This window comes from Chiloscyllium punctatum, chromosome 15 (genome assembly GCF_047496795.1).
Source record: "Chiloscyllium punctatum isolate Juve2018m chromosome 15, sChiPun1.3, whole genome shotgun sequence".
Taxonomy (NCBI): domain Eukaryota; kingdom Metazoa; phylum Chordata; class Chondrichthyes; order Orectolobiformes; family Hemiscylliidae; genus Chiloscyllium; species Chiloscyllium punctatum.
In genome coordinates, this window is record NC_092753.1 from 25,334,426 (window position 1) to 25,362,008 (window position 27,583).

Consider the following 27,583-nt stretch of genomic DNA (forward strand, 5'->3'; position numbering starts at 1 on the left):
GTTTTACTTGCACATCTACTAATATCATTTATTGTATCCGTTGCTCCCGATGCAGTTTCCTCTACATTGGGGAGACTGGGCGCCTCCTAGCAGAGCGCTTTAGGGAACATCTCCGGGACACCCGCACCAATCAACCATACCGCCCCTTGGCCCAACTTTTGAACTCCCCCTCCCACTCTGCTGAGGACATGGAGGTCCTGGGCCTCCTTCACCACCGCTCCCTCACCACCAGACGCCTGGAGGAAGAACGCCTCATCTTCCGCCTCGGAACACTTCAACCCCAGGGCATCAATGTGGACTTCAACAGTTTCCTCATTTCCCCTTCCCCCACCTCACCCTAGTTCTAAACTTCCAGCTCAGCATTGTCCCCATGACTTGTCCTACCTACCTATCTTCTTTTCCACCTATCCACTCCACCCTCCCCTCACTGACCTATCACCTTCATCCCCTCCCCCACTCACCCATTGTACTCTATGCTACTTTCTCCCCACCCCCACCCTCCTCTAGCTTATCTCTCCACGCTTCAGGCTCACTGCCTTTATTCCTGATGAAGGGCTTTTGCCCGAAACGTCGATTTTGAAGCTACTTGGATGCTGCCTGAACTGCTGTGCTCTTCCAGCACCACTAATCCAGAATCTGGTTTCCAGCATCTGCAGTCATTGCTTTTACCTACTCACCTACAGGGATCTGTAATCAGTAATCCCCTACAGGGGAATCTGTAATCAGTACTGCCCCACCAGGGAATCTGCAATCAGTATTCCCCTACAGGGATCTGCAATCAGTTCCACCTTACAGGTATCTGTAACCAGTACAACCCACCAGGGATCTGTCATCAGTACTCTCCTACAGGCATCCTTAACCAGTAACGCCATAAAGGGATCTGTATGCTGCTTAATAATAAACTCAAATGCCCAATCTGTATTGAAAATGATCTATTAAACCTTCCTGCCAAGTCTCAATTTTACAATCCCCAGTCCTGGAACAGATTCCATTGCACTGGCCAGCTCTGCTTCCAAAGTTTCTGGAAGTAATACAGAATCAAATTAAAATAAAGACAGAAGATGTGATTTGAAAATTGGGACACAAGTACTTTTGTGTCCTTGACCCTTTCACCTCATGTTACCTGAAATTACTTCTTGGTCTTTACTCACTATGTGCAACATTACAAGAGCTCAAACTGGAATCTCTAAAAGTCTCTGGCAATTTTACAGGAAATGAAACAGTGTCTTTGGTATTTAGAAATAAGTTGTTTGCACACTTACTCGATCTCTTGTCAACATCTGTGCTCTGTTTTTGTGCACAATTTTGATAACCCCAGGTGGCTGGATCCATGCTTCTCCATCTACCTGTATCGGTACGCCCTCATCTCCTAGAATGGTGATCTTCACAGACCGACACTGCAGGATATTAAGCCACTTTAATCATTGCTTTTGCACACAAGCAGACATTGACAATTCAACAACAAACATTAAAAGTTTTAATCAAAAGCTCTTGTCAGCAAAGCAGCAGGCACTTTAGAACACTGAGGATGTTCTAAAGGAGGAATAACTGGAGAAGTCAGAGGAGATATAACACATCAAATCAAAAAGGGAGATGATTACAGTTTGAAGTTTAAGAATGGAGTTGTTCTTTTGGTTGCTCACATGAAATTTTGTTGAAATGTAAGCTGACAAATAAAAAGTTTAGCCTTGAATTGGGCAACCATTAGTTCTGTAGAACATGACAATGTGGAACTTTGATTCAGCATTTGCATTCATCCTGAAAGTATGTGAAGGTGAGAATTGGAGGATTATGGTAAAATGCCGAGCTCTAGGATGAATAACTGCTCTTCAAAAAGGTCAGCACAGACCTGTGGAGCCAAGGGGCCTCCTACTATGCAGTAAAGTTCCATTATTCCACAGTTTGAGAAAGCTCAACAGTGAGATGCAGTTGACTCAAAATTACATTTCGGGGTGAAACAGTTTTGATACATGGGTGGTGAAACAGCTTGGGCTGGGATTATTCCTGCAAAGAATTTAAGGACTTCACTAAGCAAGATTAGGACCAATATTTAATGAGAGAGTAACAGAAGAACTCTGGACCAATGGGAGGCCCAAGCTTTAGTCCTCAAGCTTGTTCTGCAATTCCGTGATAGATCTGTGACCCAAAGCTATAAACCCAATTTGCTCAATATCCTTTTATATGCCTGATTAACAAAAAAAAAGACTTAAAACTGACAATTCATCTACCTTCCACTACTCTACCTGAAGATTAGATTTCCTACAATGTGGAAACAGGTCCTTCAGCCCAACAAGTCCACATCGACCCTCCGAATGCACTATGCACTATGAGCAACTTAGCATGGCCAATTCACCTGGACTGCACATCTTTGGGCTATGGGAGGAAACCGGAGCACCCGGAGGAAACTCATGCAGACACGGGGAGAATGTGCAAACTCCACACAGACAGGTACCTGAGGCTGGAATCGAACCCAGGTCCCTGGTGCTGTGAGGCAACAGTGCTAACCATTGAGCCACTGTGCCACCCTTACTCTACCTGAAATTCTGGTTCTAATTTTAGATGCAGTTTCCTAGTCCTTTTCTCCCCCAACAAGGAAGATAGTTTCTCACTATCTACCACACCTGTTCCCCCTTACTATGTGGGGTCAGTTGGTTTTCTCAGCTGGCTTGCAATGTAGAGTGATGCCAATGGCATGGGTTCAATTGCCATACCAGCTGAATTTAACATGAAGGACTCTCCTTCTCAAACTCCCCCCCCTTGCCTGAGGCACGGTGACCCTCAGGTTAAACTAACACCAGACGTGTGTCTCTAATGAAAAAGCAGCCCTCTGCTCTGATAGGACAGTGGTGACTTGACCTGCTCTTAATATCTTAACTTTAATCAAACCACATCAAACTATCTAAATGCCAGGAACTGCCGCCCAATTTTGTGTAATTTCTCTTCACAATTTAACTCTTGGGCTTTGGGTATATTCTAGTGGACTTACATTGCACTCCCTCTGACTCATCATATCCTCCCTAAAGCCTGGTGCTCAGAACTGCTCTGAGTCCTTTACATGTGGTATAATTAAATATCTGAAACTCAATTTCCATTCATTCGTATTGAAATACTCAAAATATAAAGACAAGCATTCCATTAGCCTTTTAAATTGATTTCTGTATCTGTGCATGGCATTTAATGAACTGCATACTGTGGCCTACAAGTCCTTTTGGACCTCAAGCACATGATTCCATCCTCTTTTTATCCAAAGAGGATAATCTCACATTTTCCCAAAGTGAAATCTATTTGCCAGTTTTTCTCAACCAGTTAGTGTACTAATATGTCATTGTAATTAATTGAAATTATTATTGATTTGATTTATTATTGCCACATATACCTTGATAAAGTGAAAAGTTTTGTTCTGTGCTCTGTACAGGCAGATAATGCCATACAAAGTGCATTACAGTAACAGAACAGAGCAAGGAATACAATGTTGTGGCTGCAGAGAAGATGCACAAAGATGTGTCAACATTGGATTGAAAATTAGAGAGGACCATTCAGAAGTCTTATAACAGCAGGAAAGAAGCTGTTCTTGAATCTGTTGGCACGTGTTTAAATGTTTGCACCTTCTGCCAGATGGAAGAGGCTATAAGAGACAATAACCATGGTGGGAGGGGTCTTTGATGATGTTGGCTGCCTTCCTGAGACATTGAGAAATACAGATGGAGTCAATGGCTTGTGTGATGGTCTAAGCTGTGTTCACAACTCTCTGTAGTTTCTTATGTTCCTGGGCAGAGCAGTTTCCATACCAAGTATATAGACAGGGATATGCCTTCAGCCTTGCTTCCTGAAGTCAATGACCAGCTCCTTCATTCTGCTGATGTTGAGGGAGAGATTGTTATCTTCACACTATGCTACCAATCACTCTATCTGTATTTTGTCTCGTCATTGTTTTAGATCCAGTCAACAATGGTGGTGTCATCAACGAACGTGTCGATGGATTAAGGATGAAATTTGGCCACATAGTAATGAGTGTATAGAGAGTATAGTAAGGAGCTGAGTACACAACCTTGCGGTGTTGAAGATTATAGACTTCATATTTTAATGCATGAAGCAGTTGGAATAAAGTAAATGTACTGATGGCGCAAGTCGAGGCAAAGTAATATGATGTCATAGCCATTACAGAAACATGGTTACAAGGAGATTAAAACTGAGAACTTAACATTCTGAAAAACTTGACTTTTTGAAAAGATAGGAGGGAAGTAAAACATGGTGGGGTAGCACCGTTAATAAGAAATAAAATGAGGACAGTTGTGAGAGACAATCTAGGCTTGGATGATGTACAGTCCATTTGGGCGGAGGTAAATATAAAAATATAAGGAATATGAGGAGTAGGTTATCTGGCCTCTCAAGCCCGCTCTGCCATTCAATAAGATCATGGCTGATCACTTTCATGGACTCAGGTCCAGTTACCCACCCACTCAGTAATTCCATCACTGCTGAAAATCTAACTATCTTTACCTTAAAAACACTCAACGAGATAGTGTCAACTGCTTCACTGGGCAAGCAATTCCACAGATTCACAACCTTTTGGGTGAAGAGGTTCCTCCTCAACTCAGTCCTAATCTGCTCCCCCTTATTTTGAGGGAAAGCCCCCAAGTTCTAATTTCACCCATCATTGGAAAGAAGCTCCCTTATATCTTAACATCTTAATCTATCCCCTTCATGATTTTATATGTTTCTGTCAGATCCCCCCTTATTCTTCTAAATTCCAATGTGTATATAGACCCAGTCTACTCAATCTCTCCTCATAAGCTAACCCTCTCAACTCTGGAATCAACCTCATGAATCTCTTCTGTAAAAAACAGCAAGGGAAAGAACACATAAGTGAGAGTTGTGTACATATCCCCAAACAATAGTCACTCTGTAGGAATGGCTGTAAATCAACAAATAATAGGAGCATGGAAAAAGAAGAGAACAATAACTATGGATGATCTTAATCTCCATGTTGACAGGATTATTCAAATTCAAAAGGGTAGCTATGACAACGAATTCATATTAAGGATAGTTTCCTAGAGCAATATACCATAGAGCCAATCAGGGAGCAGGCCATCTTGGATCTGGTGATGGGCAATGGGGCAGGTTTAGTAAATGACCTCCAAGTAAAAGATTCCATAGGAAGTAGTGATTATAACATCATAGCATTTAATATTCATATCGGGTTGAAAACAATCTTGTTTAACATAAAAAAGAGAATTACAATGAAATGAGGACAGAGTTAACTAAAATGAACTGGGCATAGATTAGCAGGAAAGACAATAAGCAAACAGTAGCAGACAGTTGAGGAGGTAATTCATAACTCTCAGCAAAAGTACATCGCAATAAGGACAAAAGATTCTAAGAGAGGGATAAACGAACTATAGCTAGGTTATGGTTAACCATAACCAGGTTATGGAGAGTATTAGGTTGAAAGTAAGTACATAGAAGGAGGCCGAAGTCATTGATGGCCACAAAGACTGGCTTAAGTACAGAATCCAGCAAAGCAGGCTTAAAAAGATCATAAAGACAGAGAAAATAAACTATGAAACTAGCGAGGAATACAAAAACTGACAACAACAGCTTCTTGAAATATATAAAAAGGAAAACAGGTCAAAGTTGATCTCAGCCCCTTAGCAAATGATCCTGGGGAGACAAGAGAAATAAGAAAATGACAGAGGAGTTAAAAATCAGTCTTTGTGGTGAAAATACATCGAACATCACACTAAGAAGTATTAGACAAACTAAATGAGGCTAAAGGCAAATTAGTCCTCTGGCCCTAATGGCTTTCATCCTAGGATCCTAAAAGAGGTAGCTATAGAGATAGAACAAAGAACAATACAGCACAGGAACAGGTCCTTCAGTCCTCCAAGCCTGCGCCGCCATCTTCTGCCTTCCATGTTAAAACTGTCTTCCCGTACAGGATCTGTATCCCTTTATTCCCTTGCCGTTCATGTATTCGTCCATGCTTCCTGAATTCTGCTATTGTGTCTGCTTCCATCACCTCCTCTGGCAATGCATTCCAGGTACACATCACCCCTCTGTGTGAAAAGCTTGCCTCACACATCTCTTGTAAATCTCTCCCCTCGCCCCCTGAATCTGTGTCTCCTAGTAATTCACCCCTCCACCCTGGGAAAAAGCCTCATACTTTCCACTCTATCCAAGGAATTCAAAATCTTATGAACTTCTTTCAAGTTGCCCCTCAACCTCCTGCGTTCCAGTGAAAACAAACCCAATCTAGCCATCCTTTCTTCATAGATAAACTTCCCCATACCAGGCAACATCCTGGTAAACCTTTTCTGTACCCTCTCCAAAGCATCCACATCTTTCTAGGAGTGTGGTGATCAGAACTGTTCACAATTTTCCAAGTGTGACCCAACTAAAGTTCTATTAAGCTGCAGCATAAGTTGTCTATCCATATAAAAAATGCCCCTTCCAACGAGGGCGAGGATTACACTTTTCAACTACTTATCTACCTGTGCTGCAACCTTCAGTGATTTGTGGACCTACACACCCAGATCCCATCTGCATATCAATACTCCTCAGGGTTCTGCCATTCACTGTATAATTTCCACCTATACCTGACCTTCCAAACTGCATCACCTCACATTTGTCCAGATTAAACTCTACCTGCCATTTTTCTGCCCATACCTCCAACTGATCTATATCCTGCTGTATTCTCTGACAATCCTCCTCACAATCCGCAAGTCCACCAATCCTTATATTGTCCACAAACAAACTAATTAGACCAGATAAGTTTTCCTCCAAACCATTTATGTAGATCACGAATAGCAGAGATCCCAAGACTGATCCCTGTGGAACACCACTAATCACAGCCCTCCATTCTGCAAAGCAACCTTCCACGACTACCCTCTGCCTCCTATGACTAAGCCAGTTCTATCACCATCTTGGCAGCCCTGATACCATGTGACTTCTGCTTTTGACTAGTCTGCCGTGACAGACCTTGAAAAGGCTTTACCGAAGTCCATGTTGACAACTGCTTTTCCCTCATCAATCACCTTCGTCACCTCCTCAAAAAAACTCAATCAAGTTAGTGAGACATGACCTCACCCACACAAAACCATGCTGTCTATATCTAATAAGTCCATTTGCTTCTAAATGCAAATAGATCTTGCCCCTGAGAATCTTTTCCAATAATTTCCCGACCACCGACGTGAGCCCCACAGGCCTGTAATTTCCAGGATTACTCCTGCTACCCCTGTTAGACAATGGGACAACATTGGCTATTCTCCAGTCCTCTGGGACCACACCCATGGCCAAAGAGGATACCAAGATGACTGTCAATGCTCCAGCGATTTGTGCTCTTGTCCCCTCAATATTCTGCGACAGATCCCATCAGGAGGCGGGGACCTATCTACCTTAATATTGTTTAAGACGGACAACTCCTCTTCCTTTTTAATAGCAACTTTGCAAAATAGTGGATGCATGTAAATTTCCAAAAATCCTTAGATTCTGGAGAAGTACTAGAGGATAGTGCTAATGTGTTTCAAACTGTTATTCAAAAAAAGGAAGACAAAATGTGAAAATTAGCCTGACATCTATCGTTGGAAAAGTATTGGAATAATTATTAATGAATTAACAGAAGAACATTTGGACAATCATAAGCCAATCAGAATCAGTATGAAAGGGAAATTATGTTTGATTAATTTAATAAAGTTTTTTGAGATAGTTTCAAAAAGAGTGGATAGAGGGAAACCAGTAGATGCATTGTATTTGGATTTCAGGCAGACATTCAACAAGGTACCCCTACAAAAGGTTAAGTTATATGTTAAGAGCCCATGCTATTCGAGGCAGTATGGTGGCATGGATACAGAATTGGTTCATGGGTAGGAGACAATGAGTTGGGGATAAAGGGTTATGTTCAGTTCTGTGGCCTGTGGGATTTCACAGGGTTCAGTGCTGGGACTGCAACTGTTTACACCATATTTATGATTTGGAGGAAAGTAGTGAATAGGTGGAAAGGCAGTTTGTGTGAGGGATACAAACAGTTTCCAAAGACATATTGATAGGCTGAATCAATGGGAGCAAAGTTGGTAAGTGGAGTAGAATGTGGGAAAATGTGAAGTTGCTCATTTGGAAGGGAGAATGAAAGATCGGAATATTCTTTAAATGGAGAGAAACTGCAGTAAGCTACAATATAAAGGGACTTGGGTGTATTTCTGCATGAAACACAAAGCTAGCACACAGGTACAGCAGATAATCAGGAAGGCGAATGGGATGTTGAGGCGAAAGTGAGCACTGCAGATCCTCGAGATTAGAGTCAAGAGTGTGGTGCTGGAAGAGCACAGCAGGTCAGGCAGCATCCGAGGAGCAGGAAAATCGATACTTCGGGCAAAAAACCTTTCATCAGGAATGTTGACCCTTATTCCCAGGTGACTAGAGTATTAGATTAGATTAGATTTCCTAAAGTATGGAAACAGGCCATTTGGCTCAACAAGTCCACACCGACCCTCCGAACAGTAACCCACCCAGACCCATTACCCTACCCTATATTTACTCCTGACTAATGCATATAATACTACGGGCAATTTAGCAAGGCTAATCCATCTGACCTGCAAATGTTTGGATTGTGGGAGGAAACCGAAGCACCCAGAGGAAACCCACGCAGACACGGGGAGAATGTGCAAACTCCACACAGACAGTCGCCCGAGGTGGGAATCGATCCCGGATCCCTGGCACTGTGAGGCAGCACTGTAACTACTGAGCCACTGTGCCGCCACCAAATATAAGAGTAGGGAAATCTTATCGCAACTGTGTTACATACTGGTGAGACCCATGTCTGGAGTACAGAGGACAGTTTCAGTCCTCTTATAAGGGGAGGTATCATTTCATTGGAGGCAGTTCACATAAGGTTGACTAGGATGATCTCTGGTCTGGAGGGATTCGCCCATAAGACCAGGAGACATAAGATTGTCTTATGTATAAAGGCTAAACAGGTTGGGACTTTACTCACTGGAATTTAGAAGAATGAGAAATGATCTTATCTCAACATGTCAGATTCTTAAGGGGTTTGACAGGCTAAATTCTGAGGGAATGTATCCCCGTCATGCGAGAGTCTAGGATTGGAGGACATCATATCAGAATTAAGGGAGGACAATTTAAGCCTGAGATCAGGAAGAATTTCTTTTCTCAGAAGGGTGACTGTCTTTGGAACTCCTTGCAACAGAAAGCTATGGGGGCAGAATTCTAGTTATATTTAAGACTGAGATAAAATCTTGTTTAGTAATCAGAAATCAAAGGTTACAGGGAAAGAGCAGAAAAGTGTATACGGGAAACATTGGATCAGCCCTGTTCAACAATGGAGCAGGCTCAATGGGCCAAACTCAATGGTCTTATGGTTTTCTACTTGAAAACACTTTAAAATTGATCTTCATATCTTTTGTCAGCTGTCCGACTATCATTTTTGGTAATTCAATTTTGAAACAAGATTGTTCCTGTGAAACATGTTGGGACCTTCACAGATGCTATACAGCCATAAGCTATTATATAAACTTGAATCCTTGTGCTACTTGAACTAAGCGGAATTTGAAATGTTATCCATGCATGTAACCTGAGGCCAGATTTATGCTTGCTCTATGAATATTATCCAGTATTTCATACGGTCATAGGAAGTCCTGCTTTACAATCTCTCACAGGCCATTCTTTGTTGTGCAGAGACAATGCATGTACTGGTCAGAAATTCTACCCGCTGACATGATAGAGAAGTCTTCTCTGTCCCAGTAATGACCATGATCAATGACCAATGCTAATTTCAGTTCAATTCAGTGTTAAAACAAGAACAAAGTGAAGTACAATCCAAACTCAGACACTAATGTAGCTGTTTATGCTGGAGAGTAAAAGTTCAACTTGCACAAATGATTGAACAGAAGTGTCTTGGACAAAAGCAGACTGATCTAGGAGAAAGGAAAAGCGGAGATGCAACATGAAGAAAAAAAATAATGCAGATTTAAAGAGAAGATCATAATACGATAAAGCTGGTCTATGAACATTCAAAACCCAGTAGTAAAGCAGATAAAGCTTTTCACCTGGTGATTAAATAGTTGCTTCAAATATTGAATCATTTTATGGGCAACATACCCACCTGGGCTATTCGGTGATGCTGGAGTTTGATAACTCTTGACACTGCCATCTGCATACTTCCAAACACAGCCACCACTTCCAAGATCTTGTCATCAAATGAGGGTGCACCAAAAATCTAAAAGAACAAAATGTCACAACTCTGGGAAAGACCAAATAGCTGCAAGGCATAGCATTTCAGCACTTGCAGATTGAATCCTTTTCTGGTCTGACAAAGAAGGCAAACCCCTTGAAAGATGCTGCATGTGGTAACTTTACAATCGGCTCTCCTATCATAACAGCACTTTTCAACAATATGATCTTACTGGTTTGCAGCAGACAGAAACTTTCATCCATTTAAAGCTCTGAATGAGAGGGCAAAATCATAAAACCCGCCCTTACGGTGGTCACAGATATAAAAGGATAGACATTAGTAATGCTAATGCTTGTGGATGGACACTCACTATTCTGTGGTTTCCTATTTACTCAGTGCTCAGTTGATTTATAATACCAACAGAAATCTTTAGCCTTCCCTGCCAACCAGTTAAGTTTTCAAACTGGAAACAATAAACTTAAAAAACAAACTCAACAATGGTAGTAATTTCAATATCCCTATTAATATGGAGTTGGGAATAACAAAAACTGACTTTAGAGCACTACAGCACCCTGGATGGTCTTGACCCTGATGTGAAGTTTCTAATTTACACAATGGCTTTGAATTCAGTGACAATTTTGCGGACATAATCAGTGAAGAGTCAAAATCAAGATGTGCTGTGCAAAGACTGATTGGCTTCCCCCCATCTTTAGTGCTGAATAACCTCTCAGAAACCAACCTCAAGAAAAAAACATTGAGGCAGCTCCAGAATAGACAACCATGTGTAGAGTTGGCAAAAAGCTGAGAAGGTAGCTTTAACAAGCTTGTCAGTTGATGCCAGGTGCTCAAACTGGACAGTCGTAGCAGTCAGGGAGTCAGTGAAGTTGTAGCTAAGAAAGCAAGAGCCCAGTAAGAGTTGGAGTGGTCAGAACTGAAAGTAAGGGATGAGACAAATCTGCCTCTTTCCACTGTACAAAGTGGTAGAAACCATTTTTTAAACATTTATACTCTTGATTTTTAAAATGGTACTTTCAAGGGTACCTAGTTTATGTTTTTTTTTGTTGGAATGCAATGGGTAGGTACATTTTTGTTGGCTACTGAGAAAACTGCTAGAAATGATTAATGAATACTTGTGACAGAGAGAGACAAATGGTTCTTTAAACCAACAATAAAATTATCACTTCTGATGTTTTGGCTCAACTTTAAGCACTGTTATTGCAGCATATTTTGAAATAAATTCACATAATCTTTAAAAGGACATCTATTAACACGATACCTGGCAACAGGAAAGTCAAAGAATACATTTTGGACTGTTTGGGCAAGCCCTATACGGAAATCTGACTGGCTGTGACATTGTTTAGAGATGTTCAGTGTAGACTGCAGTACAATTTCACGATTCACTACAAGGGCTTGCAATTGTGACAACAGTTCCTAAACAATAACAGGATTCAACACGTGAATTCTGCAGCCCCTGAAGCAGTTTGGCAACTTTCTAACCAGTAGGGGGTGGATGCAGATGCATTATATCCAAACAAGGATAGTAGCAATGCCTCACACTCAAAGTACAATTCTTGACAGAAGGATACATATCTTCCTCATGCAACTTACATCATCCTCTTTTGTACCGCCCCAAAAGTTAGTTCCTCCAGCATAGCTGGGAATGTTTAATACAGCAATGCCCTGGAGACTAGGTAGGGGAATGTATTGTCCATCACACTGTAAAACACAAAACAAACTGGGTGAAAAAAAAGCACAGCCTAATTCAACAATTTAAATAATGCATATCCGCACTTCCATTCAAGTCAATTGCAGTTGGGAGAGGTAACAGTGAGATATCTCTCAGAGGTGCTGTTGATCTTTTTCCCTAAAACTTAAAATTGTATTAAACAATGAGGAGGTGAGTCAAGTCGTAAAAATCAAACCAATGAAACAGTCAGGCATACGATGCAATTTAATGCAGAGAAGTTGGAAATTATGCATTTTGGGAGGAACATAAGAGGCACTGTGAGCAAAATTCAGAGAATCATAGAATCCCTACATTGTAGAGGCAGGCCATTTGGCCCATCAAGTCCATACCGACCCTCCGAAGAGCATCCCACACAGATCCCCCACTTTATCCCTGTAACCCTGCAATTTCCCATGGCCAAACCACCCAACCTGCACATCTTTGGACAGTGGGAGGAAATCTGATGCCCGGAGGAAACCCACGCAGACACGGGAAGGATGCGCAAATTCCACGCAGACAGTTGCCTGAGGGTGGAATTGAACTTATGTCCCTGGTGCTGTGAGGCAGCAGTGCTAACCACTTAGCCATTGGGCTGTTTCAAACTCCTGAAGGACTGCAAGAACAGAAAGATCTGGGCTGTGTGTACACATGGAACAAATTATGACATTGCCAGAAAAATGTATACAGTGTATCACGTCACTACCATAGTTGTAACAACATTTTATGAAACTCTAGTTAAGCTTCAGCTAGAGTTTTTAATTCTGGGAATCGGACTTTCAGAAGGCTTTCAAAGAAATTTACTGGAAAGGGAGCAAAGAAGTGGGATGTCAGCATCCCACATTCTGGGGATGATGGGCTTGTTCTCCACAGAATAGAAAACATAATGAAGAAATTGGAGAAGGGTTCAAAACAAGGAATGGTTTTGATAGTGTAATAAAAGTAAAACTGTTGGCTTTGCAGAAGGTGATTCACGGACTCCCAGCCCAACTGCTTGTTCTGTGGCGCAGTGGAGTCCGTGGACCATGTGTATATTGGGTGTGGGCGTTTGCACTCCCTCTTTGATTTTCTTAAAAACCTCCTCCTCTGCTTTTGGTCACACTTCAGTCCCATGTTTCTGATCTTCGGGCACCCGGTACGGAGGAGGGAGGGCAGGTCTGAAGACCTCCTCGGGGAGTCTGCTCCTGGCCAACCTGGCCATAAACAGGTCCAGGCAGTGGACCGTGGAGGGGGTTTTTTGATTAGATTACATTACAGTGTGGAAACAGGCCCTTCGGCCCAACAAGTCCACACCGACCCGCCGAAGCGCAACCCACCCTTTCCCCCCCACGTTTACCCCTTACCTAACACTATGGACAATTTAGCATGGCCATTTCACCTGACCTGCACATCTTTGGATTGTGGGAGGAAACTGGAGCATGCGGAGGAAACCCACGCAGACACGGGGAGAACGTGCAAACTCCACACAGTCAGTCGCCTGAGGCGGGAATTGAACCTGGGTCTCTGGCGCTGTGAGGCAGCAGGGCTAACCACTGTGCCACTGTTAGGGCCAACTGCCTGCCCCTCTTCTGCGGTTACGTTAGAGCCCAGGTGTCCTTGGAGAAGGAGCATGCAGTGTCCACCACCACCCTGGAGTTGTTCAGGGAGAGGTGGGCGCCCCAGGGAGTGGAGTGCATTATTTCCCCCTCCAACTCTATTTTGATTTGATCCCTGCTCTCCCCTTCACTATTTGATCACACAGCATTGCCCTTTGATGTGAAGGGTACTGCTTGTCACTGGCCACCTGGGTGTTTTCCTATCTTCCTGGTGGTGGAAATTGAATAAAGATTCATGCACCTTGTGTTTCTCACTGTGTCTCACACCTGCACTCTCACCACACACCATGGGTGCTGGGGAAAATAATAAGCACCACTGCTGTTAGGCAGTAGTGTGGGGGTTAAATAAAAAAAAGAAGAAAAGGAGTTTCAAACATCCCATTCACTCTGAGAACTGGCTCTGAGGGAGCTGGATCAACATCAAGGACCCTTCACATGTAAATAAAAGGTGGCCTGATAACAGGATACTGGCCTCTGTGGAGTTAATTCAGCGGCAACCAGAGAAAAGCACGCTCCAGTGAAGAAGGTTACCTCAGAGTGCCATGGGACCTTGATCAGATGGGTCAATGGGCTGAGCAGTGAAAGATGGACTTTGGTAAGACAAAACAGGGCAAGACATATACACTAAACAGGAAGGTCCTGGAGAGTACTGCCGAACAGAGACCTTCAAGTGCAGGTTCATACTTCCTTGAAAGTAGAGTCTCAGGAAGACAGGATAATGAAGTAGGCATTTGGTATGCTTGCCTTTATTGGTCAATGCGTTGAGTGTAGAAGTTAAGAGGTCATGTTGCAGCTATATAGGACATTGGTTAGGCCACTTTTGGAACACTGTGTGCAGTTCTGGTCTCCATGCTATAGGAAGGACGTCATGAAAGTTGAAAGAGTTCAGAAAAGATTTACAAGGATGCTGCCAGCGTTGGAGGGGTTGAGCTATAGGGAGAGGCTGAATAGGCTGGGGCTGTTTTCCCGGAGCACTGTAGGCTGAGGGGTGATCTTATAGAAGTTTATAAAATCATGAGGGGCATAGATAGGGTAAACCTTTCCCTGGAATGGGGGAGTCCAAATCTAGAGGGTATACATTTAAAGTGAGTGTGGGAAGATTTAAAAGGGATGTGAAGGACAATGATTTCATGCAGAGGGTGATGCGTGTTTGGAATGAGTTGCCAGAAGAAATGGTGGAAGCTGGTACAATTACGACATTTAAAAGGCATCTGAATGGGCATCTGAATAGGAAGTGTTTAGAGGAATAAGTGCCAAATGCTGGCACATGGGACTAGAATTATTTAGATATATTGTCGGCATGGATGAGTTGGAAGGGCCAGTTTTCAGGCTGTACAGCTCTATGACTCTATGAGAGTTGTCTTTGAGTTGGGGTAAGCATTTCTGACATCATGCCATTATTTGGGAAGCTTGACTTGTTCAATCCTACCGCCAAAGACTGGGCCCAGTGTGTAGAAAGAATGCGATGTTTTTTCCACGCAAATGACATTGAGCAGATAGAGTCATAGAGTCAGAGAAGTACAGCATGGAAACAGACCAACCCGTCCATGCCGACCAGATATCCCAACCAATCTAGTCCCACCTGCCAGCACCCGACCCATATCCCTTCAAACCCTTCCTATTCATATACCCATCCAAATGCCTTTTAAATGTTGCAAATGTACCAGCCTCCACCACTTCCTCTGGCAGCTCATTCCATATGTGTACCACCCTCTGCGTGAAAAGGTTGCCCCTTAGGTCTCTTTTGTATCTTTCCCCTCTCACCCTAAACCTATGCCCTCTAGTTCTGGACTCCCCCACCCCAGGGAAAAGACTTTGTCTATTTACCCTATCCATGCCCCTCATAATTTTGTAAACCTCTATAAGGTCACCCCTCAGCCCCAGCCTGTTCAGCCTCTCCCTGTAGCTCAAATCCTCCAACCCTGGCAACATCCTTGTAAACCTTTTCTGAACCCTTTCAAGTTTCCCAACATCTTTCCAATAGGAAGGAGACCAGAATTGCTCGCAAAATTCCAACAGTGGCCTAACCAATGTGCTGTAAGCTTGTGGACCAGCATTTTTATCAGTTATTAGGAATCTAACTTTCCTTGAGGCACCAGATACTAAAACATTTCAAGAGTTAAAAATCGCACAACACCAGGTTATAGTCCAACAGATTTAATTGGAAGCACACTAGCTTTCGGAGCGTCGCTCCTTCATCAGGTGATAATGGAGGGCTCAATCATTATCACCTGATGAAGGAGCGTCGCTCCAAAAGCTAGTGTGCTTCCAAATAAACCTGTTGGACTATAACCTGGTGTTGTGCGATTTTTAACTTTGTACACCCCAGTCCAACACCGGCATCTTCAAATCATTACAAGAGTTGACAGATTTCTTACAGTATGTTAACAACAAATCCACATCGACCCTCCGAAGAGTAACCCACCCAGACCCATTCCACCTGACAAACAACACTATAAGCAATTTAGCATGGCCAATCCACCCTAACCTGCACATCTTTGGATTGTGGGAGGAGACTGGAGCACCTGGAGGAAACCCACGCAGACACGGGGAGAATGTGCAAACTCCACACAGTCACCCGAGGTGGGAAGTGAACCCGGGTCCCTGGCGCTGTGAGGCAGCAGTGCTAACCACTGAGCCATCAGTTAAGAAATATTTCAACCCCAAGCCTCCTCCAATTTTGAGACGCTGTCAGTTTTACTCGGCAATTGGGGAACCAGGATAATCCGTGTCCAGATTTTTGACGAGGTAAAGGCGACTAGCAGATACATGTGACTTTGGTTTAACCCTTAATGAGATGCTGAGAGACCATTTTGGTGTGTGAGATTAATGATGTAACCATGCAAAAGTGCCTCATGTTTGAAGCCCAACTGGACTTCAACAAGCACTACAACTGGCTTTATCATTGGAAAATGTAGCAACCTGTGTATGAGTTGCAGGGTATTCGATGGAAGTGGACAGCCTCGCCAGTCCAAATGAGCTTGGGGAACACCATTTGAGTCAAGGCAATGGCCTCACTCAGGACTTATCCTGAACAGAGAGACTCTAAGTCAGTCCACAGCAAAACCCCAAAACAAAGCCAAACCTCAGCCAATCACTGAAATTTTGTTCAGCATTTGGACTGCAAGTCTTTGTAGTTGCTGCAAGTATGTAGACTCAAGACAACAAAAGAATCCCCTCGACCTAAACTGAATAAGAGAACTCATAGGCTGGGAACCAGGAGAGTGCATACCCTGGAAAGTCTATCTACATCTGGTTGGAACAGTTAAATTGCTGAGCAATATCCAAATCAAGAACCAGTCAAAATAAACATCTGGTTAAATATCCTAATGGAGAGTGAAGGGCTTGACCTTGATGAGGCAAAATTGGTTGAGGAAGATTAACCTCGAATAGCTCAATATTTTTCGATTAGAAAATGGCTGCCTGAATGAAGTCCTAATTAAATACCCGGACATTTTTCAGGAATGCCTCGGGACTATCAAAGGGGCCAAGGCCACCTTGCATATTAACCAGGAAGCAATTTCACGATTGACCCCCCTGCCAATTGCCTTACAGGCAAAAGTAGAGTTAGAAATCAGAAGGCTGGATAGTGAAGGAATCATCAAAGCAGTCCAGTTTATGGAATGGGTAGCACTGGTCGTACTGATTGTGAAGTCCAACGGGTCAGTTTGCCTTTCTGGGGATTTTAAACAAACAGTAAACTGCTTCTTGCAGTTAAATAAATACCTAACCTTTTGCATTGAGGATTTATCTGCAAAGCAGGTAGGGAGGGCTATCCTTCATGAATCTGGACATAAGCCATGCATACTTGCAATTGCGGTTAGATGAGGAACTTGCATATGGTGCAGGAACAAAATGTGTACAGCCCTCAACAGCCTTTCCAACAGTTGAGAACTCATGGGTTCTCCCTCTCCATCAAGTGTTGAAGATAGTTCAGAATCTGATGGACATGACTGCCTCGATGCCTTTGCCACCTGAAGAAGGGAACGAATTTCTTCTGAAACACTCTGGGTGCAAGAGGCAGTCTACTGTGCATTGCACACCACCCATACCAGAGGCAGTGTTGGAGGAACCTGAGCCAGTGCTAAAAGAAAGGGAGTTACAAAAAAAAAACTGGCCTATGTCCTTGGACTCAAAGGGGGAGGGATGTAGTGATTGTAATGAGGTCAGCCAGGTGGACCTCATAGAATATTAGTCTCATGCTTGGGGCTGTTAATCTGATCCAATCAGCGAGCCCTGTGCATTCTGAGAGCTAGCTCTGAGGGAGCTCAATCAGTGTCAATCATGGATGATGTGGTGACGAATACCGGCTTCTGTGGAATTATTTCACCATCCAACACTTCCAACATTCCCTCCATTCACCACTAATGTCCAGAAACAGCAGTGTGAACAACTTCCAAGATGCACTGCAGCAATTCACTCAAGGCTCTTTCAACAGTGCCTTGCAAACTGTGACCTCTTCCAACTAGAAAGACAAGGGCAGTAGATGTGATTTGGAGATGCTGGTGTTGGACTGGGGTGTACAAAGCTAAAAATCGACTTTATACACCCCAGTCTAACACCGGCACCTCCAAATCATGACTACCATCGACACAGCTAACTGCCGGCTTAAAGTGGAGAGGCTCTCCAAGAAGATCGCACATGTTGACAATACGTGATTTTGTACAAGGGCAGTACTGCCAGCAAATTCCTTTCCAAGTCACTCACCACACTGACTTTGAAATATATCACTATTACTTCAGTGTTGTTGGGTCAAAATCCTGGAACTCCCTCCTTAACATGGACCTACAAGGCGATGTTATCATTTATGAATTCATTTTGTGAGATCAGATGCCACTAGATCAGACTTATGCGCTCCAATGTTTCAAGAATATCACTCCTTTCTCATGAGCAATTGGGGTTGGAAAATATTTTCTGAAACAGTCAATGACACCAACACCTGTGAACACACTTTTTAAAAATGCCTCTCGTAAGATTGTACAAACGATGAAGCAGCAGCTGTGGTTTCAGGACTTGTTTTTGGGCCTGATGTCTGCAAAAAATCTAACGCCAGTCAGATTCCATTTCAGAACCAGCCGGAGGGGTCCATCATAATTCTTAAAGAAACAGGAGCAATATCTCTCGCCATTAATACACCAACTTGGGGGGTATGCTTAAACCCTTGTGATATAGAGAAAGCACCTGAAAATGAAGGACAATAAAGGTGATAGTACCAAACAAATTGCTATTGGAGGAATCCAACCACAAACATTGTCATACTGAGGTTTGAACAGTCCAACACAGTTAGTTGTTAAGAGAACTCTTTAGATCATATTCCCTGAGTAACAGCACCCAGACATGGTTCCATTAATAAAGGGATTTAACGATGTTTTAATATGCATGTATTATTTGCATTGATTTTGTCTTCTTGTCGTTTGACTGGTTTACCAACTGTGGAAGATACAAAGCATTACCTCAAGTTGCACCTTTTGTTCTAAGTTCTTATAGGTTCGCTGCAGTAACTCTTTGGTACCAAGCACACCATACCACATCATATTCTTCGTTCGGCTTCTAAACAAAGAAAATTAAGAGATTATTCAGTAAGGTACAAGGGTGTTTCACTGATATTTCATACTTCATTTTATGGCCATACATGAAACAAAATGTACCTTTGTCACTGACTGACAACTGATCTCACACTAAAAAATTGTATTAATGCACAGATTCTGATTCTGTTGAGGTCTGCTGGCCAGTGAACAAATAGGTCTTTATTTGTGGTTTGTAAACGATCTGATGGATCTGTCATTCTTCCCTACTGTGGAGAAAGTGACCAGAAACTTAAACAGACTAGCAATATGCAGGTAGTTCTTCTATTAGGTGATGGTTGCATTCTTGTGCAACCCTGAATTATGGAAAAATCGCATTCTAGAAAAACCACTTAAAGTGTTGGTGCTGTAATTGCACTGCAGCCAACACATGTTAAAAGCTCGTGCTTTAGAAACAGTGTCCCTAATTCGTCAATTATGTTACAGCGAATTCGTGTGAAGTTCTGCTGTTGTGTAAGTACTGTGGCTACAAGAGCAGATCAGATCCTGATTGCCCAAAGCCTGCTCAGTTCCTCTGCAATTTCTTTGCTCCACTTTACTACTTCTCCCCCCTCATTTTCCAACAGTCCAATATCTCTGCTTGCCTCTCTCTCACCATGTGCATTTCTAAAACAATTCCTGCAATTTTTTTATATTACTGGGCAGCTTACCATCATACTGCATATTCTCCTTTATTGCTTTTTTTTTTAGTTGTTCTCTGCTGGTTTTTAAAGGCTTCTTTATCCTTTGGTTTCCAACTAATCATCACCACATTGTATGCTTTTTCTTTTGCCTTTATGCTATCTCAGACTTCCTTTGTCAACCACATTTGCCTTGACCTTCCATTTGCCTGTTGTTTTCCTTGGGATGAATTTCTGTTGTCAAGATTAGAGTGGTGCTGGGAAAGCACAGCAGGTCACGCAACATCCAAGGAGCAGGAAAATTGACGTTTCAGGCAGGAGCCCTTCATCAGGAAACTGCCTGAATTACCCCCAGAAACACCTACAATTGCTGCTGCACCATCCTCCTTGCTAGACTCACCTTCTAACCAACTCAGGCCAGCTCCTCCCTCATATCTTTTCCTACCCTTACTTAATTGTAATACCACCACATCTGATTCCAGTTTCTCCCTCTTCAACTCAGGGTGAATAATAGTCATTCGCTTAGTGAGACCAATTGATGGTAAGAACATCAAGTGGTTCATGCCCCATTTGGGACATATATCCCTAAAACAAATGTGCCCCTTTATCAGAAATGGTATCTTCAGGTGCACAATGTGTCTGCCAAGAACTTGCTTGAAGCATCCAGTACCTACCTGACAATTGGCAATCAGCAGTAATTGGTGGCAAGGGAGTTGCTTCCATTCATGATAAACAGATTGATGGTGATTTTGTTCTGAGGGACTGAGAAAATTGCATCAGAATGTGGAGGTTTTCAACGTTGCTGTGGCTGATGTGTCTCTTATATCCTCACTAATGTAAATATGGCACTGTTAATCCCAAACCAATAGGCTTGTATCACATGTCAATCACCTTCTCTGCTCTATACCCACATGTCCTCGGTAACAAAGCTGGCACACAGCTTCAGCCACATATATTTTTTTTCCTTTGAAGACAATGTTTCATTAGAAACTGAAGTCAACAATAGGCTGAAAGCATTTGAGATTATCTGGCACCTTTTATTTTATCAGGTCACCCCTCGAAGATAACCTTCCACAGTGCCTTCACTTGGGTCATTAGCAGTTTCCGATTGAAGTTGGTTACATATATCCATTCAAAATGAAACAGATCAACTTTGAGCACACCTTCCACCTCAAAATCCATGCTATTGACTTGAAAATTCATTGGAACGCATGCAGCCATGTTCAGCTTTTGCCTATCTGCTCAACTCATCTAAAGTGAGCATTTCAGTACCAGTCTTATAGTAGATGTCAAAGTCATATCCCTGTACTTGTACAAGAAGTCATTGTAAAAACAAACATGCATATGAACATATCAGATAGGGATGGGAGTAGATCACTTACCCCTTCAATTGTATTTTTAATCTAGGAAAATATCTCTGAACTGCCTCCAATGCAGTTACAATAAAGAGACCAATACTGTACATAGTATTGCAAATGTGGTCTCATCATGGTCCTGGATATCTGAAGTAGAAGTTCCTACTTTTCTACTTAATTCCCTTCACAATAAATAACATTCTTTTACCTTTCCTCATTACTTGCTGTCCTGCACACTACCTTTTTGTGACTCATGCACTTGGACATCCAGATCCCTCTACACCTTATAGCTCTGCAACCTCCTACCATTTAAACAGTATGCTTTTTCATTCTTCCTGCTAATGTGATCAGTTTCACATTTTCCTGCTTTATACTCCCTTGTCAGATCTGTGCACATTCACTTAATTTATCTATATGCTCTTGCTTTATTCTATGGCCTCTTCACAACTTACTTTTCTAGCCACCTTTGTCTCAGCAGCAAATTTAACAAACCTACCTCTGATCCCTTCATCCAAATCATTTACATAGACAACTGAAGTCCCAGCACTGGTCCTTTGGGATGATCTCAGAAATGATTTGTTCCTTGCTTTGTTCCTGCTGCAGTTTCACTCTCCTGCCATGTAGCCGCTATATCTGAGGTAAGGCCAAGTGGCAATACAGGGGTTCAAGATCTCTCAAGATCAATACTCTCAAGATCAGTTCTTATATTACATCTTTCTTCAGTTAATCTAGTCTGATCAGTTTGAACCCCCTCAGCTACTCTTTCTTCTCTTTGCTTCTTCTCAATTTCACTATTAGCGATGTTTTCATTGTGCTATGATCAAACCTGGCCCATACTTTTGGCCATCCTTTGCAACTTATTTCGATCCTCTTCTGTTCCTTTGTAACATTCTCTTACCAAGGAACTGATCATTTCTTCTCACTTTCCTCTCTGATTTTAACTTGAATCATTTGTTAACAGATTTCCAACCATTGCTCCGTTTGGCTTTAGCTGCCATGATCCATCCATGTCAACAGTGACAAATTCTCCAAGCTCTCAGCTTCAGTAAAAGATTGAGTTACTGTGTATTTCTCGATACGCATGCCATTCAACATACACCACTTTGACACCATCTCTTCAGTTATAGAGTCATAGAGTCATTGAGATGTACAGCATGGAAACAGACCCTTTGGTCCAACCCGTCCATGCCGACCAGATATCCCAACCCAATCTAGTCCCACCGGCCAGCACCCGACCCATATCCCTCCAAACCCTTCCTATTCATATACCCATCCAGATGCCTTTTAAATTAAACATAGTCGAACTCTCCAACTCCTCAAAACTTGATAAAAACTCTCCTTGAAATTATTACTCCAATCTGTTATTTCTATCAATTCCTGTCCTCACATAGATATCGTTAGCCACTAAGGCTCTTATTCCTATTTATAACCCTTAAGTTGTCATTTCGTACTGGTTCTCCTACACCACAACAGACACAATGATTACTTCATTAATTTTACAGCACTTTGGGCCCCTGAAGTCTTGAAAAGTGCTATAAAAATACAGGTTTTCTCTTTTCCAACAGCACTACTGTCTTACATTACCCTACCTTGCTGCCATAATACAATTATTTTCTTCTATTATTACCATTACAATGGGGTGTGTCCTCTTTTAGACCTTGTAATATAATTGGTGGACGAAATCTTATCAGGGCCTGAACGACAGGGGCTATAAGCAGTTGTGAAGCAGAATCGTGTGACAAGTTCGATGAAGCCTATCTCAATATCAGGAACAACTCGCTGCATCTTACTATATGTGGATTTCTTGTTAGGTAGCGGTGAGTTGTGAATTGCTTGAGATTACTGGCTGTTAACCGCCTTTATTAACTGTGCAATTTGACTCATTAAAATTAAATTGCCTATTTTCCTAATATACTGTCAAGCTTGACTTTCTCAGTGTGGAAATCTGAGCAGCTACATGAGCTTCCTGCTTGCTTTGAAGGAACTCCAAATTGAACATGAGGAACCAACATCTCATGCGTACTCCATGAGCACCAGCCACATGCTCTCCACATCCATGGATGCTGGCATCTGAAACTGCAGTAGGACACTGTGCATTCAGGGACTCAGCCAGTTCGTGGACCAGACTAGATTGCATCCTGGGGTTCTTCCCTCACTGTCATAATCTAAACCTACCTGGATGCTAAGGGCATCCCTTCTTTGTATTGTCTTGTTTTACCTTCAGCCAGAGCTATCATGCTCATATTACTTTCGTCTTGCCAAGCTATTCAGTGCAATTCCAGGAGGTTTATTGTGATTGACTGGCAAATAAGGGGAGATAACCTTCAATCAGGAGGTCTCTGCACATTAAGTCAAGGTCAACCTCTATTAGCAGTATTTGGATGAAACTAGAGACAGAGAGGAGCAGGACTGTGGAAAGATTTGAAAACTAAGATCAAAATTTTACAATCAAGTCATTGCTTGACTAAAAGCCAATGTACGTTAGCAAGAACAGAGAGATGATTCATGTTGCAAATTAAGTCATGGACAACAGAGTTTATGATGATGACAAGTTTACTGAGGGCAGATGCTGGGAGTCTACCCACAAGTGTGTTTGAACACTCAAAACTTGAGCTTGCAAAGACATGGGTGAGAGTTTTAGCAGATGAGCCGAGCCAGGACAGGGACAATGACATGTATGCAGCTTGATAAGAATGAGGAAGGACAGTTCAACATTATCCCACTCACGTAGTGTGCTAGTAATGACTTCTACAAGAGCTGTTTCCCTACTTAGCGAGTTTTGAGAAGATTTGTTTTATTACTGTGAAGATCTAACTGGATGATGTGTATATATCCTTCTTGTTACACCTTTTCTTCTGTCAAGCTCCCTACTTCCCCGAGGGAGGACAGATCGTGACACTTTATGTGCTTACTCAGAACAAAGATCTTCAGCTGAACATTCTTTGCTCACTAAGTTCCTCCATCTTCCAGCAATCTTCATGTTGCCAGTATCTGACCACAATTGTGTGCTTTTCTAATATAGCTCTGTGATATAGTGTGGTGTCCTGCATTACAAGCCATTGTTCTTTACTTGATATCCCAGTATTAATAAAAAGTTGAAAGCTATGTAGATACCTGCATTTCTCAGGATGCTCCTCACGTTTGTTGTTAAATTCCAAAGAGATTTTTGCATCTAATCCAATTCCAAAATAATTGTTCATAACACACTTTTCAGTATAACCTTCTCTGCAAATAGAAAGTAAAATAAATAAGCAAAAATTGCACTGTCACGATACACTAACATATTCATCAGTAACAGCTTTGACAAAGCTGCTCCTTTAACAAGGTTACGTTGTCCTTGGATTTTTTTCAGAGAGGTCATAAAAGGCAGACTCCAAAAAGTCTCAGTTGAAGGGTTTTAGGGCCAATTTGACTATCGCTAACAGATAATACCTCAGGCAACAGGCTTTCAAGTTTTTGAAGAAAAAGCTTGGACAATGAAAGACAAGTGGCCAGTTCTGCCAGCTCAGGTTTTCTCTGGTTCGGTTTGGTTTTCAGCAGCAGTGTTGAAAGAAGCTGCTGGACCCAAAGAAGCTGGTCCAAGTTGGTACTCTCTCTCTGACATCTCTCCTGTAAGACCCTGTGTTTGATTTTACCTTCTGTGCCAAAGGGTGTTTATGGGGATACTTATAAGTACGTGGAACAGCATCATTAAGTTGGTATACTCTGTCGGGTTTTCGGATAGATTGAGATATCTTGTATTCTTTTGCTTGTGTTTCATTCAGTAATCTTGTATACAAGTTCTGTTTTGTTTAAAACTAGGTGTTTTGATCAGCAGCATCCCTCCTGGAATATCCACATTACACCTGCTTAAAACAACCAGCATTTTAGGGTCTGGGCTACTTTCTTGAAACGTCTTGAGGGGTTCTGGCCTGGTACATAACACAATATTATTCCAAAAAAGAACTGACAACTTTGAAAACAATTATTTAAATTGTAACTGAAGAAAAAGCAGTAATGAGGAACAGTTAGCATAACAAAGAATGTTTCTTACAGTGAATCTGGGTCGGGGTCAATGAATGGCGTTGCTCCAAAAGGATCAATATTTGCAAGTAACATTTTGCTGATGATTGAGCTTCCAGCAATGGAGGCAGCAAGTCCAGCTCGCAAACCTGCAGTAATACAAAAACATACCTTTAGGTTGTAAATGAGGAAGAATCTATACAACTAAATTTTATCACGCAAGCTTCCAAAAACAGAACTTTGACTCATGGTAGCACAGATCAAAGAAGAGGATACAGAGGTTAACAATCCTCATATACAGCTCTTTAAAATAAAAAAACTTGGCATGCTTACACCAGGTGTATGGATATGACTTGCAGGCAAATCACCCAACTGTCTCCATTCTGTGAACAGTGACAAGAAGCCAATATCCCAGGTTTAAACCTTATGCAGAGGGAAGGTCATAAAACACTGAATCTCAGCTTCTGTACTATGGGACTGACTCAATTATCCACTTATTGGAGGAAAACTGAAGCTGTTCTGGTACCACCAGAGTAATTAATTTACGGCAGTATTATTTCCACCTTCTGGAATGTCCCTACTGTGTCAGAATGCTAGGTACCTGGGCAGATGATTCTGGTGTTCAGTACTGGAAGATTTTCTTTGCTCGCAGTCAATTGTGAGGTTGTGAATGGACCAGAGAATGAAGTGGTAGTGCGATGGATTCGTCTCTCTGGAGGGGATCTTTGAGCAGATTGCAGAGCTGAAACAACCAACAGAATACTGGGTTATTAGAATTATGAACTGTTGCTACTGAATATTACCAAAAAAATAAAAACAACAAATGATTTTCAATCAACATGAAATAAATTAATAATCAGCAACCTATTAAATTACACTCTGTTTATTATTTATTATTGCACTTTTATTATTACACTTTATTATTAGTTAATTAACCAAAGGCAAGCAACTACCCTGCTCAACTCTTTGATGCTTTGTCTTCACTTAGTTTTGAGGCATTCACCAATACTCTCCCCAGTTCAGAGCATTTTTTTCTTCACTCATGGGATATGGTTGTCGATGGAATGCCAGCATTTATTGCCCATCAAAAAGGTGGTGGTGAGCTGCCTTCTTGAACCGCTGTAGTCCTCATAATGTAGGTTGATCCACAATATTGTTAAGGAGGAAATTCCATGATTTTGACCCAATGACAGTGAAGGAATGCTGATATGTTTCCAAGTCAGCACAGTAAGTGACTTGGTGGGGAACTGGCATGTGATGATTATTCCATGTTTCTGCTGCTCTCATCCTTCTAGATGGAAGTGATTGTGGGTTTGGAAGCCGCTGTCTGAGAATTTTTGGTGTATTTTTGCAGTGGGGAAAGTAAGATGGTACACACTGCTACTGCTGAGTGGCAGTGATGGAGCACGTGGATGTTTGTGGATGCAGTACCAATTAAATGGGCTGATTTGCCCTGGATGGTGTCAAGCTTCTTCAGTGATGTTGGAGCTGCTACAAACCAGGCAAGTGGCAAGTATTCCATCACATTCCTGACTTGAGCTTTGAAGATGGTGGACAGGCTTTGGAGAGTCTGTCACTGTATTCCTAGTCTCTTACCTTTTAGATGCTGTATTTATATGGAAAGTCCAGTTGGGTTTCTTGGTCAATGATAATCCTCCAGGATGTTGACTGTGGGGGATTCAGTAATGGCAACACCATTGAATGTCAAGGGGTGGTGGTTAGATTGTCTTTAATTGGAGATGGTCATTGCCTGGCATTTGCGTGGCCCAAACGTTACTGGCCACTTGTCAGCCCGAGTCTAGAAACTGTCCAGAACTTGCTACAATTAAACATGTGCTACTTCAGTATCTGAGGATTGTGAATGGTGCTGGACAGTGTGCAATCATCAATGAACATCCCTACTTCATATCTTATGACTGAGGGAAGGTCATTGTGAAGCAGCTGAAAATGGTTGGGCCTAGGCCACTACCCTGAGGAAGTCCTGCAGAGATGTCCTAGAGCTGATATGACTGACCTCTAGCAACTATAACCATCTTCGTATGTGCCAGGTAGGGTTTCAACCAGCAGAGTGAGCCCCGATACCCGTTGATTCCAATTTTGCTAAGGCTCCTTGATGCCACACTCGATCAAATGTGCCCTTTATATCAAGGGCTGTTACTGTCAACTCACCTGTGGAATTCAGCTCTTTTGTCCATGTTTGAACCTAGACTGTATCAAGGTCAGGAGTTAAGTTGTCCTGGTGGAACCCAAACTTGGGTATCAGTGAGCAGGTGCTGCTTGATAGCACTGTTGGTGACACCTTCCATCAAAAGTAGACTGATGGGGCAGTAATTGGCCAGTTGCTCATGCCCGAAACGTCGATTCTCCTGTTCCTTGGATGCTACCTGACCTGCTGCGCTTTTCCAGCAACACATTTTCAGCTCTGATCTCCAGCATCTGCAGTCCTCACTTTCTCCTCCAGTTGGACTTCTCCCTTTTTTGCATACAGGACAGACCTGGGCAATTTCCCACATTGTA

At 42.3% G+C, this 27,583-nt stretch overlaps 1 protein-coding gene across 7 annotated transcripts in view; it reads right to left on the reverse strand.

Annotated features, from left to right (window-relative positions):
• dgkh (diacylglycerol kinase, eta) overlaps window positions 1-27,583 on the reverse strand; it is a 569,987-nt gene that overhangs the window by 78,563 nt on the left and 463,841 nt on the right. For all 7 annotated transcript variants that reach the window (XR_011962527.1, XM_072584802.1, XM_072584800.1 and 4 more), the window contains 7 exons: window positions 25,668-25,808; window positions 25,098-25,215; window positions 24,179-24,289; window positions 18,958-19,054; window positions 11,795-11,902; window positions 10,118-10,231; window positions 1,263-1,397 (listed from right to left, as the gene is read on the reverse strand). Coding sequence is in view for 6 of the 7 variants with exons in the window: in XM_072584802.1 (XP_072440903.1) it covers window positions 1,263-1,397; window positions 10,118-10,231; window positions 11,795-11,902; window positions 18,958-19,054; window positions 24,179-24,289; window positions 25,098-25,215; window positions 25,668-25,808 (824 nt within the window). In the remaining variant the exon portion in view is untranslated. The remainder of the gene's footprint in view (window positions 1-1,262; window positions 1,398-10,117; window positions 10,232-11,794; window positions 11,903-18,957; window positions 19,055-24,178; window positions 24,290-25,097; window positions 25,216-25,667; window positions 25,809-27,583) is intronic.